Source organism: Chenopodium quinoa, unplaced genomic scaffold, assembly GCF_001683475.1.
Source record: "Chenopodium quinoa cultivar QQ74 unplaced genomic scaffold, ASM168347v1, whole genome shotgun sequence".
Taxonomy (NCBI): Eukaryota; Viridiplantae; Streptophyta; class Magnoliopsida; order Caryophyllales; family Amaranthaceae; genus Chenopodium; species Chenopodium quinoa.
Window position 1 is genome coordinate 2,595,002 of NW_018745684.1, and position 17,480 is coordinate 2,612,481.

At 33.1% G+C, this 17,480-nt stretch overlaps 2 protein-coding genes across 2 annotated transcripts; one reads left to right on the forward strand and one right to left on the reverse strand.

The window, feature by feature from the left end:
• Nucleotides 1-778: 778 nt before the first annotated feature.
• Nucleotides 779-2,439, forward strand: LOC110717751 (transcription factor MYB4-like). The gene is made up of 3 exons (XM_021896515.1): nt 779-1,083; nt 1,229-1,358; nt 1,484-2,439. The coding sequence occupies exons 1-3, from the start codon at nt 951-953 to the stop codon at nt 2,133-2,135; spliced, it is 915 nt and encodes a 304-aa protein (XP_021752207.1). The 5' UTR covers nt 779-950; the 3' UTR covers nt 2,136-2,439.
• Nucleotides 2,440-8,212: 5,773 nt separating this feature from the next.
• On the reverse strand, nt 8,213-11,790 carry LOC110718311 (malate dehydrogenase, cytoplasmic). Its single transcript, XM_021897155.1, has 7 exons — nt 11,637-11,790; nt 10,597-10,755; nt 10,306-10,481; nt 9,243-9,520; nt 9,004-9,139; nt 8,735-8,846; nt 8,213-8,600 (listed from the first exon to the last, which is right to left on the reverse strand). Exons 1-7 carry the CDS (start codon nt 11,677-11,679, stop codon nt 8,506-8,508), a joined length of 999 nt encoding a protein of 332 aa, XP_021752847.1. The 5' UTR covers nt 11,680-11,790; the 3' UTR covers nt 8,213-8,505.
• Nucleotides 11,791-17,480: the final 5,690 nt, after the last annotated feature.

Below are 17,480 nucleotides of genomic sequence, written 5' to 3' on the forward strand. Positions count from 1 at the left end.
ATAATACAGTAACAAAATTAAAATGTGAAACTGACAAAATTAGAAAAGTCTAACGAAAAATAAAGAACTTAGCGTGAATTTTATTAAGGCTATTTTGTAAACAATTGTTATGTTGATAATGAGGTGAAACAAATTTATGAAAAAAAAAGCTAAGCTTAAACGAATGGGGTCGAGAGAAAATGTAGTGCAAGAACCTTGATGAATTATCACCGAAAAAAGTTTAATTAATATGACGAAGAGTATGTGAAAGTGTATGTAGTGAAAAAAAAAAAAGTAAATCCGATTTTTATTAGATCAATCAAATGGTTGCTGCATTTGTAACCAAATGAAGTAATTAAGAGATCAGATAATTTTAGAACATATCCCAAACATATAATGGTGCATATAAATGATACAAAATTACACCATAGGTTAAACGCCATATTAAAAATTGTTAGTGAATTTTTCCTAAATCTCAAGAAGAAATGATTAAAGTGATTTGATCATATCATATCTTTAGCAAAATAAATTTTTTTTTTTTTTTATATTTATAATTGGATGTGGAAAATGAGAGTAATAATCGTCCATATATACACTTTCATTGGTCTCACAAAAGATGACAACAAAAAAAGGCATACGTGCAAGGAGCTAGGAAGGAGAGAGAAAGAGGATTTCCAAGAAGTTGCAAAATCAACTTTGAATGATTATAATTTTGATATTAGTAATTAATTGTAAAATTTGTACACCTTTATTACTAAAACGCTTGGACCATTCAAAGTTAAACTAATTACATACGTACTTAGCTTTATTCACCCTTTCCACTATATATATATATATACCTCATTTCTCCTCGTGCTCTTACACCAAACAAACAAGTTTCCTTTGTTCTTTGCCTAGAACTACAAAAAATTCACTTCTAAAAACTACAAGAAAACTATACTACAAGATCAACAACAATAACAATAAGAAAGATGGGAAGAGCTCCATGTTGTGACAAGGTTGGACTAAAGAAGGGACCTTGGACTCCTGAAGAAGATCAAACCTTGATCTCTTTTATTCAACATCATGGCCATAGCAATTGGCGCGCCCTCCCCAAACAAGCTGGTAAGCTTACTTACATTTGAACCTCTTCAAACCCTATTATATATACTGCTCGAACCAAGTTTTGCAAGTTCGGATAGTATATATAATACTAGTAATCTATATAATATTAAATTTGTTTTTTTTTTTTTTTTTTATTATTATGCAGGATTATTGAGATGTGGGAAGAGTTGTAGATTGAGATGGATAAATTATCTGAGGCCGGATATTAAAAGGGGAAACTTCTCAACAGAAGAAGAGGATACCATTATTCAACTTCATGAAATGCTGGGAAATAGGTGAGCTTACGTTTTTTTATTAACCACCTTTCTTCAATGAACTGTAACTTAGGATTGGAGAAATCATAAATCATGTTTATTTTTACGATATAGAAATCTTATGTTATTTTTTCCAATTATTTTAGGTGGTCCGCTATAGCAGCAAGGCTTCCAGGAAGAACAGATAATGAAATAAAAAATGTGTGGCACACACACTTGAAGAAGAGGCTCAAAGAATATCAACCCACAAAATCACATGGAAAAATGGCTAAAAAATGTCATGATGCCAATAATAAAAAGGCCCTCGCCGCCACCACAACCACCACCACCGACGACTCTTCTAGTGGATACAGCTTCCCGGAAAGCACTAGTGATCATATCGCAACCTCCGGCTCTCCCCAACAATCATCATTAACAAGCGACGACATGTCTTCATCAGGCACTGAGGTATCAAGTATAGAAGTACCAAGTGACACGAGCTTTATCATGGACGTACAAACTTTTGACAATTGTATTCAGCAGTTGCCGAATTTGGACTATCTTCCCATCATAGACGAGACATTTTGGGAGCCACAAGATTTATTACCATCCGAATTTGATAACATTATGGAAGATAATGATCAAATGGTACAATTTGAGTCATTTTTTTGTGACGAAGAACAAAATAATAAATTTAGTGCACAAGTATACGATAATAACGTAGGCCCAGTAAATTATGGAGATGCCAAAGATAACATGGATTTTTGGTTAGATGTTTTTGTCCAAGCAGGTGGGGCCCCAGAATTGCCAGAATTTTGAGCAACTTTTTAGGTGCATAATCACATGCAATGAGGGCGGCGTGAAAAGGATGGATAATGGAGATTATTTTACCCCACTAATTAAGAAATTATTATACTGTTGATTTTTTTTTTTGTTGGTTATTTTATTTTCTTTTTAAAAATAACCATAAGAAAAAATGAAATTCTTTTTTTTTTTTTTTTTTTTTTTTTTGTATAGTAGTTTAGATTTTCTTTAAGGGAACAAAAGTCAAAAGTGTACGCTTGTTTTTTGACCTTTAGATAAAGAGTTTTGAGAGATTTATAAGAAGATTTCGGACCAAAAATCTACTTCCACAAAGTAAAATTAATATTCAATACAAGCATACTTTATTGTACGGGTGTGTTTGTGTGTGACTTGTATATGTACACTTGTGAATTACTAATTGTATTTAACCTTGGGCGTATTATTCTGTATTTTACCATAAATTTTGTGGATTTTCTAAGTCACCTATTATAACTTTGATTGAGGATTCCTTTTTTTTTTTTTTTTTTTTTTTTTTAAATTACCTTAGGAAATGAGCAGCAATATTAATGTTAAGTAGATCTTGTTAGAATCCGAAATTTATTTTATGTGTTTAAGTGACGTCATAAAAATTAAAAATTAACTTCAGCTACTAGAACAATAACTGAATAAGACTACATATACTCATATAGAATCCAATGCATATTCTATAGTAAATGATAAATTTTTTTATCAAATTTGAGAGATTGGGCTCATATAATAAGGTAAGTGAGGGGGAGAGTTTAGACCCCAAATTGTTTTAAGTGTGTTTATGTCATAAAGGAATATGTGCATATGTTATTATATTTTATTATTCTTTCATCTACTAATACTAAACAATTCAAAATTACAAACTAAAAGTTTAATTAATTTACTATGAATGAATTTATGTAATGTATTAGTGAGTAGTTATCAATAATATAGGGTGAACAAATATATCAAAATACATAAACAACTTCTCTCTTTAATCAAAATAATAATAATGAAAAAAGAAATAAATATGTTAAAAAGTTTGATAGATAAATACCTTAGCGCTGCATATAAGGAGTCATGCAAAATTATATTTTTGTGTGTATGTGAGTTTTTAGAGAACCACAAGGGTAAGTGATGAAAATCGATCTCAGGATCATCTGGTAACGGGAGGGAAAATCTAACCATTCGAGCTATCCCTTACTATTCGCAAAAGCAGAATTTAAAATTATGAGTGTGATGGTAAAAGTGCAATTTAAATGCTAGCTTTGTGTTTCACTTTTATTTTACAGCCGTAATAAATAATCTTGATAAATAAAACTCTACATAAATAAGGTTAACGGGCTAATGTCTCTCATCAATTATTAATCGGTCGTCTTGTTGTAAGAGGCCTACCTATAATGAGCCCAAACTTTAAAACACTCAATTCAAATCATTTTACTTTAATTTAAATATCCTCTAGCGTAGAAGTTTGAAATTATGGAAAGTCAACTTTGACCAACAATTCCATTAAGAACAACGATATTTTTTATGTAAGAAATACGTAGTATATAGCTTCTATGTGTAGCAAAACACAACAGAATAATGTACTTATAAAGTTATAAGTTATAAATCGTCAAATGTAATGTTGTACCTTTGGCGGAAAAATATCGATCAAACTAGTCAAACTCAAATTCGAGTAATTTAATTAATGGAGTATACAATATGTCATATGTGAAAACTTGAAATAAGTCTAGCTAAATTTAAGTATTTGTCAATAGGCTACTCAATTTTATTATGATAATAGTTGTCGTGAGATGTACAATAGAAAATGTCAAAACTTATGTACGTGAATTCGTGGAATAGAAGGAGTAGCTAATATTTTCTCTATTTTCAGTTAAAAAAAAAAAATATTTCCTCTATTTTATAATATAATGTCTACTATTTTGAACAGTCTTTACCTTTGATCATCAATATCTTCCATTACGTGTTAATAAAAGTTATAAGAGTTTACATTATAAAATTGTACACTAAGTCGAATTCATAGTAAGATACTAGGATATGTTAAAACTCATAAAAATACATGCTCTATAAATTTAAAAAAAAACACTCAAGAAGTTTATGAAGTACTAACAAAATAAAGTAGGTTTTAAGATAAAAATAAAAATTATACTTCGTAGTAAAATATAATAAACGGATTCATCATGATAGATTATTGCTTATATAGGACATACCGATTCAAGACATATTCCAATATTGGGTCAACCTTTTGCATGCACATGCATTCTCTACTCTCTAGTCTCTTTTGAACACCCCAACTAGCAGAATTTCACGCAATCAAACACACAATATAATGATGTTATAAATGGATGATAGCAAAAATTCACTATTATTTCCAGACATAATGCTTAAAATATTGAGTTTTGACGACTTTACTATCACGTACTCAGATATAACCACTTTAGAATTAAAATGTCAAATCACAGAAATTGTTGCAGACATTTCTAATCTTTAATTTTCAGATAATTAAGTGTAGGCAAGTTGAACATGATAGGTTAATCTGCTACTCTTTCTGTCCCTTTATTTTTTCCCTATTGCTATTTTTAGGGTTAAATTTTGAAAATTTTAACCATAAATTATTATTAATGTATAAAAGATAATATAGTCATGAGTGGTCTTGTTAGATTCATTTCATTGTATATTTTTATTAATATCACATTTTTATAGTTTTTATATGTATGAAAATAAAGATATAGACATTTTAATACGCGCCTTGGAGACCATACACAGTCAAATAGAATAAAAAAAATAAGGATAAAGAGAGTACTTTATAATGATGTTTTCAAAGAAGGCTAACAATCATACAAAATTATAGTTAATAACAGCTCACACACGTAACTTACGTACTTTATGACGCTTGGTACTAAGTATACTACTTGCATAGTAACATTTTGATCATACATGTTAACTGTAAACAGTTTTTACCATTAATACTTTTAACCATCAATGACTAGTTTACTACGTATAAAATGTTAACAATTTCTCACGTACGGCCAAACGAACCTTAAAATAAATAAACTGTAACATAAATTGATCTGACTACAATACTTTATGATACTTGGTACGAAGTATACTACTTGCATAGTAACACTTTGATCATACATGTTAACTGAAAACAGTTTTTACCATTAATACTTTTAACCATCAATGACTAGTTTACTACGTATAAAATGTTAACAATTTCTCACATACGGTCAAACGGACCTTAAAATAAATAAACTGTCACATAAATTGATCCGACTACAATCGTTATACGATCATATATATTTTTCTTTTACGAGTACACAAAATTTACAAAGATTGAAAATTTCAATTAGGGACTAAAAGATATATACGTCACGACTGTCGTATGACAGCAACACCCACCAAAACAATCATGTCTATGTCACATACTCCCTTGATCGATTTGCCACTAGTGTTGTCACAATCTTCAAGTTGCATAACATTCAATCGTAGTCTATCCATGCAAGGTCTATGTAAACGGCGCTCATTGGATGCCTAATAATACTAAGACTTCCTAATATAAGTGTTTTATTGAAAAGTCTTTAATTTGATATAAGGTCTATGTACGCACAATTTTACATCAAAAGACCACGAGCCTAGAAAATTTTGTTCAAGCTAGGAGTGAGTTGTATTGGGACCATGCATGCATGTAGTTAATTAGTAACGTTAATCTTAATTTTAGTCTACAAGTAGTTTAGATACTCAACTTAGATATTTTCAAAGTCTTTTACCTAGCAAAAGGTATCAACTTGAGTATCATTTTCCTGTTTAAGGAAGTGATTGGAAAGCTTGTTATAGGAATTTTTTTCAACTAATTGATAGCTCCATATATTTGGATAGATTCATGTTATCTTTGGCCGCCATTTCAATTTCCTACACTTCACAATTGAGATCAATGTGTTAATTTTGCCAGCTGTGGAATAACAAAGATGTTGATTGTTCCAAATTGTTGCCCTAATTGAAAACAATAAGCATTCGAAAGAGATAGGTGAATATAATAATACGGTTGATTTGTGTTATCAAATTTTAGCTAGCATAGAGTTAGAACGTGCTTATAAAAGTCACAACTACTTATCTCTAGTTGAAAGGTTTCAATAAACAAATTAAAAAAAAAAAAAAAAAAAAAAAAAAAAAAAATTCTACTACGTTAACTCCATTTCATATTATGTGCAACAAAAGCCTAGACACGAATTTAGGTAAAGTTTCTTTGTGAGTGTTTAATAATGGAGAGAGAAATATATAGATGCATGTGATAAGGAGAGAGAGAGAGAAAAATGACAACTTAAATAGGAAAGAAAACATTTGTTGCGCATAATGTGTAGCACTGTTTTTAATAAATATTGCACATGATATGAATCGGAAGTAATAAAATAAATAATATTAAGTAAAATAGAACAAGTTCTTAGCTAGTGTACCATCACAGTGATCAATTGATCATAGGCATCCCAATGCACACACCCGTAGAATAAGGCTGGGCCTGGGAAGTGATGGGCCTATGTGATTTAGGCCACTCAGTTCTAATAGGAAGTCTTCTTTGATCTCTTAAGAGTCTTAGCTCACTTCTTGGATTCGACCTTCATGAGATAATTGTAACTTTTTCAAGGGCCTATTAGAAGGTCCCGAATAAGTTCAAGACTCAAATGTTTGTGAACATAGTTATAGTTTCTCTCACATGCTACGTAGTTTCAAAAAGCCTCAGCTTCGAGGCAGGCTATGAAGTAGACCTGACAAATGGGTCCTTCGGGTCCAGGTTATTTCGGGTCAGCTAACATTCGGTTCGGGTACGGGTCAATTCGGGTTTCAGGTATAACTCGGGGTCAGGTATCGGGTCAAGTTCGGATCGAGTCAATTTCAGGTCGGGTATGTTAGGGTCAGGTCATGTTCAGGTTGGGTCATGTTCGGGTTGTTCGTTTGTGGATCAAGCTTAATTGATAATTTTATATCTTGTAATTGTTATAATAAGACCTATCAATTCGTTTTATGAGCTTGGCCACCGTGGGATGAACAATTTGAGTCATTTTTGGCACCAGGCATTTTTAGTTAAGTTATAAGGTAATTTTAATTAATTTCGGGTTACGAGTTTATTCGGGTCAATTTCGGGTCGGGTTGATATTGGGTTTCAAGTTGATTTTTGAGTCGATTTCGGGTCACAGGTCGGGTCAGGTTATTGGGTCTGGGTTAAGATTGTCAAGTCTACTATGAAGCCATATATGTGTTGGTCATTCGACATTGGCACAATTGAAGCGGGTGAGAGAACACCTCGACCCATCATGGCCGCGGATAGTCAGATCACTAAATGTTGCCTGTTAGACTAACAAGTATCAACTAGCCAAAAAAAAAAAAAAAAAAAAAAAAAAACGAGTATTCAATATCTTAGAAGGGCAATATGCACCTTGATGGTAAAGGTAGAACCATCAAATCCTGTTATGCTTTAGCACTTCATACATCTCTTAGGTGTTATATGCACCCACATTTGAGGATCACGATTTTCTGGCGAATGCACCTCAACATACAATCAAATTTTTTGTATCGTCTGCGAATCCACCTCAACATGCAATCAATTTTTTTTTTATCTACCAAGCACAATTCAGCGATTGCTCAATGTTACAAGAAGAGAGGAGTATTCAGCATAACCAAGTGTCCAAGTATATGACAAGTTGACAACTACGATAGGTAGCATATAAATGGGCACCAACAAGAGCAGATTGTCGTACAAGGAGGCCAGCCATCTTGTGAGCTAGAGATGATTCAAGCATAATAAATAGATGTTGATAAAATCCTTCAAGCCCACAATGGCATAGGACTACTTTGCCCTGATGTACTCATGTTATTGCTATTATCAATTAAGGTGCAACCAATAAACGATAATGCCCACACATTTATGTAAAGAGTTAGATATTTTTCTATAAATATACGATACCACTTAACTTCCTGGTTTCATACTATTGGTGAAAGTGTGGAGCCTGTATTCAGAAACAGCAATGAACCAACTTCTGCAAGCCTGCAAGTTTGCAAGCTAATATAATTATAAACAAAAGCCAAAAGAAAGAATAGCATTCGCCATTCGGGATTTAGAAACTAGAAGGATCAAATCACATAAATGTCAAATGTATGATACAGATAAGAGGATTGTGCCTCAACACCCCTCCGATTATCATCTCACTGCTATGCAAATTCTTCAATGCCTATAAATTTAGAAGAAACCTTGCAAAAATCAGTCTTCGAGAGTAATGGTCTGCCACAAGCAGAGCCACTCAATAGTCTCACAAAGGGCTTATTGCAAAATTTTACTATTACTACTCGCATAAACTGAACACATTGGGAAATGGGACTGAGCTTAAGCCAGGCATGAGTAGGCCAAAGCCTTCTCTTCAACAAGCTCTGCTGCAGTTGCATCCATTTTCTGCCTTGATGCATCGTCAATAGGAAGTCCTGAAAAACACGCAACAAAGTTGGAACTCAGAATAAACAATCAACAGCTTTATTAAAGACAAGAATTGATTTTACAAACTACGACCATATTCATTATATCAGTGTAAAAAATTTTGTCTAGTACGAGTAATTACCTTGGACGATTTTCCATTCTCCATCTTTACATGTCACTGGGAAAGAGTAAATGATTCCAGCTGGTACATTGTATGAGCCATCAGAGTACACACCCATAGAAACCCAAGTACCCTGTAAAGAGTAATCAAGCAAGCATTACACACAGCTACAACACTTGAAGCTGAGAAAGAAAACAAAAATTTCTTCACTGTGGAATTGTCCACAGTATGACGGTAGAAATATGAGTAACATAGATCAGTTACCAAAACGAGCACAGATGAAAACTAACCTCTGGGGTTCCAAGAACCCAGTCACGGATGTGATCACAAGCTGAACTAGCAGCTGACAAGGCACTGGAGAGCTTTCTTGCTTTGATGATGGCAGCACCACGTTGTTGCACAGTGCTAATGAACTCTCCATTCAACCTGCAAGGCACAATTGCAAACAATGCCACCAAATTTAAACAAAAAATAAAAGGGTATGAAATCATCATATCATTATTTATTCTCTAACCTCTCTTCTACTTACCATGCATCGTCAGCAACAAGCTCACGCACAGACTTATCACCACTAGGAGTCTTCACGGTTGCATGGTTCACATCAGGGTACTGGGATGATGAGTGGTTCCCCCAGATGATCACATTCTTAACATCAGATACTTGAACACTAAGTCTTTCTGAAATCTGGCCAAGAGCCCTGTTGTGATCTAGCCTCGTAAGACATGAAATGTTCTTTTCTGGGATTGATGGAGCGAATTCCTTTAGAATCAAGGCATTGGTGTTGGCGGGGTTGGCAACAACCAAAACCTAAAGCATCAGGAAAAGAAAAAAGGCATGAGAAGAGGCTAAGAAATGACTATAGTCTAGATGCTGCTGTTCAGAAATGAAGTATGTGGTCTCATCAAAATTAGCCAAACGATAAAAAACAGGGGAAACACTAGACAAATATTGATATTGGAAACCAAGTGATCAATATTGGAAACCAAGTGACCAATTAGAAACAAATAGGTAAAAAAGCAAAGACTAAGCAATCATGAGAATCGGACATCAAACAAATATTGATATTGGAAACCAAGTGACCAATTAGAAACAAATAGGTAAAAAAGCAAAGACTAAGCAATCATGAGAATCGGACATCAAACAAACATGAAGATTAGAAACCAAATAACCAATTTGAAACTTATCCATGAGTGGCATGAAACATATTTCACAGCAACTTCACTTCTTTCCTCAGCTATTCTAATACAGAACAGGGCTATGTCAACAGGCTCAAATAAAACAGGACAGGACAGTATGATATGAGTAGTTCAGAACATCAGTCAAAAAAGGTGAGTTAAGCAATCAGCAGATCTGATGATCGTGTTTTCATCTGTAATCACTAGGGACTAGCATACAGAATAAACCTCATTGATTCCTTACTATCATTTAATTATTTAAGATCCCAGAAGACAGAGACAAAGTAGTATAAAATATGCCAGTAGTGAATTATGTACATGATTACCATAGCCAATTTGATATTGATAAATGCTAGTGTGCACCACTAATTACAACTTTTATCAGAATTTACAGATAAATTGAGCTAAATAACAAACCTTGCAGTTGGGGGCAGCATGTTGCTCAAGAGCAGATGCTTGAGACTTGTAGATTGACACATTCTTTGCCATCACATCCTTCCTCTCCATGCCTTCTTTCCTTGGGAAGCCACCAACCATGACAGCAACATTTACACCTTTGCAGGCTTCAGCAGCATCAGTTGAAGCAACGATACCTGCAAATTATGGATCATAGCAATTCATAAGTTCACATGTCAAAAGATAAACAGAGATCCTCAACATATGAACAGACACTTCAAACTCCGCATCAGAAAATCCATAATCGCCAACCTTTAAGAAGGGGGAAAGCAGCATCCACCAGCTCCATTTTAACTCCATTTAAAGCCTCAGCGGCAGGTGGGATATCAAGCATGTGTAGAATAACAGGCTGGTCAGCGCCGAGCATTACTCCCCTAGCAATCATGGGAACAAGAGCGTATCCAATTTGCCCTACATATCCAAAAACAATAATCAGGTCACACAACTTCCACAACGATACAACAAGTTACAAAGATTTACACTGATTCACAGAGTTTGAATCACAAATAGTATAACAACATGGCTGCAGTCATATACAGCAATGCAAAGTCGATCAAAGCAGACATAGCCACACACTGTTGTTTAACACGAATTGCAATATAATAAATACATAAATACAAGGATATACAGAACTCGTTTAAAGTGCGACCGGTGTAAGTGTAAGGGCACGATACAAAAACGAAATCCAAACACCACAAACACAAACAACATAAAACAGATCAAAAATCGATTTACGATTGGAATAAGGTTAAAGATACGAATGTTTAGGCTCAGACACGCACAAATGCGGTCATCAAGAAAGTACACACAAAAATGCATACTCGCAATTAGTCTCAAACGACTAATTCAGCATCGAGAAATGTTTTTGTCATCACTGCCTCAACAATATCCAATCAAATCAAATCTTACCACTAGTATCTCCTATTCAATTCATTTTTAGGTCATAACTGATTCGTTATTAAGCTATAAACCAACATTTCAACCGCTATAAATCACAAAATTAAAAATAAAACCTCAAAATCACGAATCTAATTCAAAAAATGCACCAAAACACAAAAATCAGCTAAAAATACTGAATAATCAAATCAAAACCAAACAGACAGTTAGATCTCACATGCAGATTAACACATTAATCAAATCAAAAACAATCTAACAAAAAACTGAAACAAATCAGCAAAACCTAGATCAATCGCAATAAAAAAAAATATCAAACACGAATCAAAACAGATCTGGAAAGCTAAAAATGAATAGATGAAAACAAAAATTAGGAGAGAGAAAGAGAGGGAAATTACCGGCGGCACCGGTGACGAGGACGCGAACTGGTTCTTTGGCCATTTTAGTGCGACGAATTCGAAGGAGGAGAGAGAAAGTGAGATGAGTCGAGCAGGTGAGTGGAGAAGAAAGGTTTTGAGAAGTGATGTGAGGAAGAGAGAGAAATGAGAACCGAGGTATTTATAGCTGGGTGGAAAGGGTGTTTAATGGGATTAATTAATCAGTTGTTTGATTAGTTATACGACGGCGTTTTTGGCGGGGTTTGGATTTTTATTTGGGGTCATTATGTGGTTGACTGGTTGTGGTTTTCAAGAATGGTTCAATGTAAGACAACACGTAATTATAGCAATGGGATGGGACTATGGGAGTGAGTATAAATGAAGCATTGTAATGAAGCATTGTAATGAAGGTAGAAAATTAAATTAAATTATAAAAAAAAAAATTAGTAAGAAATGAAGCCTTGTAATGGGAATAATATAGAGTACTTGTATAGTTGTATTACTTTTTTGACGATTTTGTATGGAAAATGGTATACCTGTATAATAAACTTAGATTGATTCAAATAAGATAAGATAAAAGCTAATAAGTTCAGATTAGATGAGAAAATAGTTACTTGTAATACATTTAACAAATTGAGATAAGGTAAGATAAATATTGATTAGTTCAAATTATAGAAGATAATGACTAATAAGTTTTAATGAGATTTAATTAAACCAAATAATAAGATCTAATAAAATCCTAAAAAGGTTTTAACCTAGATCAAATTAACCGGTATAATATAAACGATTAAAATGAGATGAAGGAAGTAACATGTAATGTCACCTCTTTTGCTTGCGGCTTACCCCAAGTCCCGACCCCAACATAGCAACATAACTACATAAGTAACCATTCTCCAAAGCATCACACCATAATATTAAAACAACTGAAGCCCAAAGTCATAATCAAGGTGTGGACATGTTGGCTAAATCTTTGAAGGGAAATCCCAACCTAAAATACACTTTTGTAGTCTTGTTACATAAATATGGTTTGTTCTTGTACTAGTGTAGGGATCTAATAAATTGACTTTGATTAGCCAGTGGCCTGGGTTTAATTAGCTCTGTTTTTGTTTGATTGCGGTGACCATGAGTTGGTGACTGACTCCAAAAATAAATACAAAAAATTAAAAAGGGCAGATTTTTGAGCAAATGATCTAGTCACCTGAGCCAGGTGGCGTTATTTGAACCAAAGAGAATAATGCATAAAATCTTCATAGCAAAATGGCTCTTCATTAAAGCATAAGGACCAACCATCATAGGTTCATAGGAGACGCATGATATTCCACTTTATTTAATTTGCTTCATGATTTTTTCTAGTTCATTAAACTTAAATACATCACCGTCATACATATCTATTTCAAACAAACTAATAAAGTGGCAATTTTTAGGGGTTAGATCTTTTCTACGAAAGGAATACTACAATTTAAAGTCATGAATTAGACTCAATAATAATAAGTCGATAATTCTCTTTTAATTTTATAACTGTGATTTAATGTAATTTAACGACATGATAAAGAGAATAACCAATTTTTAATGAAAAAATTACCTTCATATCACTACTACTAATTGGAAAAGTTTATAATAAACCTCTCTAAGTCTTACCGTTTTATCGTAAATAACCACGCTAAATAAAGTTTTCATTATCTAGTCAGGCTAAATAATATTTTAGATTATTCTTATTATAGTTGACGCTAGCTAGGACTAGGACAAGCCTAACAAATTAAATTGTTAAATTACATGCATCATTTTTCCGATCTTTAGGCATCTTAAGATGCTAAACATACTCCGATCCATGCCTCCCTCCCTCCAATTATCTTCCGGAAACTCATCAACAAGGTCTAAAACATGCCAAACTAATTGCCTTGTTATGGATGTTGACTCCATAATTTAGTACTTTCTTTATATTTAAGGCAAAATTTGCCTCAACAATACCAATTATGACTTTTAGTGCATTAAGCAACACTGCCTTTAAACATTTTGGCTACTAAATGAAATAAACATTTACGACAAACGTTGCGTCCATTGCAAAAATTGATGTTATTCTAGGCATCTAGCTACTCCCTCCGTGTTTAAATAAATGAAACATTTTTCTTATGCACGTATGGTAATGCAAAATTTTGACTGAATATATCTTTAATTATTAATAAGTAAATATTATAACAATTGAATATTAATAAACTATTCATTAAGACGATTCTAACAAGTACCCACATGAGTGACATGACTATATTTATTCTTATGTATAAATCACAAATATTTAGTCAAAGTAAATTAGATGAATAGTGCAAAAATAAAAATATTTCATTTATTTAAACAAGGAGGGAGTTCTAGTTAAAAGTGGTGCTACACTGCTACTCACAACACCCAAGCTATATCTGGTGCTATTGAGCTGAAGCTTTTACCTGTTTTTAATAAGTAAAGTTCTTTGAAAATTTAAATTATAAAATAGTGGCTTTGTACGGATTAGTTGATAATAATAGTAAATTAAAGTAACTAATTAAACCCATTAAATTATTCAATACGAGTACTTGATCTAACTATCATGTTATACTTCAATACTTCATCATCATCTATTATCTGTCCAGCATTATCGAATATTTTTTAAATTGTTTGCTTTCTCCAATCCGGCAAATCATGCTGAATTGCTGAAGTAATTTATGAGACCTGTGTACACACTTCATGCCAATTAATGAACCCTTAAGGGTTGATCATTAAAAAAAAAAAGTTTGAAAATGATAGGCATGCAATGCACTAGTTTGGAATGCCGGAATGTAGGAATTATGACTAATTGCAATTAATAATAGAATAAATTTATCTGATTTAATGTCGTGGCGTGACATAGTATGACTGCCCTAAAGTCGAATTTGCCCCGTACTTGTATACACGGACTCATAGCAATCAACCTCCAAGGTTACACGACTCAAACTCTCCGATGTACTACGAAGAGCTAGATTGAGAACACGATGAACAATGCCCAAAACAAGAAATTATTTTGTGTAACATTTTTAGCGTAAAGAAGAGAAATATATCCTTTTTAGCGTGTCCAAAAGAAGTGGAGGAGCTTCATTTATATAGTAGTTTCACTAAGCTCAAGTCAAAGGAAGGGAATTAATATTTCACGGCAACCATGCATAAGAAATTAATCAAAACCCTTTAATTATGCATGTATACTAATTAGTCTTCCATCTATGTATCAAACGGCTAGTGAGGAGGAAATATGAGGATCAAAGTCAACTAATTGCTATAATCATGGTATTAATCAAGCAAATTTGAATTTTGATCTTTTGAAGCAAAATCAATGAACCTAGACTTGGAGTTAGTAGTTAGTACTATGGGAATAAGTGAATAACTCCAACACGGAATAATATATGGAGAACTCAACATCAAATAGGTAAAATTAGTAAAGATTTCTAAACATTTTTTTTTTTTGAAACCTAATGATCTCTAAATATAACCATACTTAAGACATGCATATTGTTATAAGCAAAGATAATAAGTTCAGGAAAAATAAGTTATGATAAAGGTTAATGGGTTGGGTTACACAAGTACAAAATACAACTAACATAAGTTTTAATATGGTAAATTGACATAGTTTTAGTTTAATTCACATAAGTGAAAATCAAGTAAATAGAACACGCTCTGCCCCTTACTATGGACATGTAATTTTGAAATGAATATGATAAAAGATGATGCAATAGAGAGATTGCAAAAATCTTGTGAAATAATAATAATAATTTATGTAATGAGTATTATATATTATGACTACCTTCGTCTCAATTAAATTACTTGCATAAATTGACCAAAATTGAGAGAACTATTTGGTCAAGTGGTGCAAGTAAAGTAAGACAAAGATATTATGTAAACAGAGGCACGAAGGACAATAATGTAAATTGAATTTGATATCATGTTTTAAATACCTTCAATATTTCAACTATACAAAATTCTAATTATATATGGAACGTGTTGAAATGTTTATATTGAATGACTAAATTTTATAATGATTGATTATTAGCAAATGCTATATGGAAGTCCGATCTTTACTTTAATTTAGTTGACTGATTTTCACTTAGGCGGGTTATTTCAGATCAACTAATTTAACTTATTTCAATCAAATTAAAATATGTTTAGATAAAAGTTTTTCAAGCAATTTCACATACAAATTAAATAAGACAATTCCTTACCAAAGTAGCTATTTAAATTTCAAATATAAATAAGATAAGTTTACACAAGATCGATTTAGATAACAAATGAAACAAATCGATTTAGTCTAAATTTATACTCCATCAAACCTAATTAAGGTGTTTCATTTTTCATGTGTCAATAATATGTGTTAGACATGAAATCCTTTGAAAACTAAATATTGCCCAATTTAGTGTTACCTTGAGGCTCAAGTTCAAGTCCTCAACAACACATGTGATTTCTTGTGTAACCTCATCTCTACATCATTGACACAAATTAAATTGACTAACTTTTATTATAGAGATACACGTACGAATTAGATCCACAAATAGATGAGAGAATATGTGAATATTTGTCGTGGCTTTCTCATTGATTAAACATGATTATATATACAAGCGTATTCTAGGGTTAGGGCTAAGGATACAATAGTAAATTACAAGCCTAATTATGCACAAGATTATTTACATAATCGAATACACAAGACTGTCCCTGAAATCATCAAATAAAATCTTTGGCAGACCTTTAGTGAAGATGTCTGCAATTTGGTATTGGGACGGAACATGTAAAACATGGACCTCGCCACGCTGCACTTTTTCACGAACATAATGTATATCCATTTCAATATGCTTTGTTCGATCTCGTTGATGTTGAACAGGGTTGCCGGAAAGATAAATAGCACTTACATTGTCACAATAAACCAATGTAGCCTTAGAGACTGGACAACAGAGCTCGAGCAATAAATTCCGTATCCAGCAGGATTCAGATAGCAACCCCTCTGTACTCTGTTTCAGCACTAGACTTAGACAAAGTAGGTTGACGTTACGAGGACCATGATATTAAGTTATCACCAAGAAAAACATAATACAGGATGTGAAACGTCGAGTGTCCGGACACTCGCCCCAGTCAGCATCCGTGTAAGATAAGATATAAGTGATTGAGGACTTATAGTGATGTAAGCCAAAATCAGTCGTACCTTGAATGTATCGAAGAATGCGTTTCAGAGCATCCATATGAGCAACACTGGGGCATGCATAAACAAACAAACAAACATGTTGAACAACATAGGAAATATCAGGTCTGGTGAATGTGAGATTTTGCAGAGTTCCACATAAACGACGAAAGACGGTTGGATCATCATAGAGACCACCGGAGGTTGTACTCATTTTTCCTTTTGAATAAACAAGAGTAGAAGCTAAGTTGCAGTTGGCTATGCCTGCTTTCTCAAGAATTTCCTTAGCATACTTTTTTTGTGACAAAAATAAGCCATTTTTGTCCCGAGTCACTGCAATACCTAAGAAATAACTCAGGCTTCCTAAATCCTTCATGGCAAATTCAGAACTGAGCCGTGAAATGATATGGCGGTGAAGAGACGCTGTGGAAGATGTAAGGAAAATGTCATCAACATATAACATGATATAGGCAATGTCATTTCCATGGTGAAAAATGAACAAAGAATTGTCAGATTTGCAATGAGTGAAACCAATAGTAGCAACAAAGTCAGCAAATCATTGATACCAAGCCTAGGTGCCTGTTTGAGACCATAAAGAGACTTTTGAAGTAAACAAACATGATCGGGGCGAGCCGGATCCCTAAAACCCAATGGTTGATACATATAAATAGTTTCATTCAAATTGCCATGAAGAAATGCAT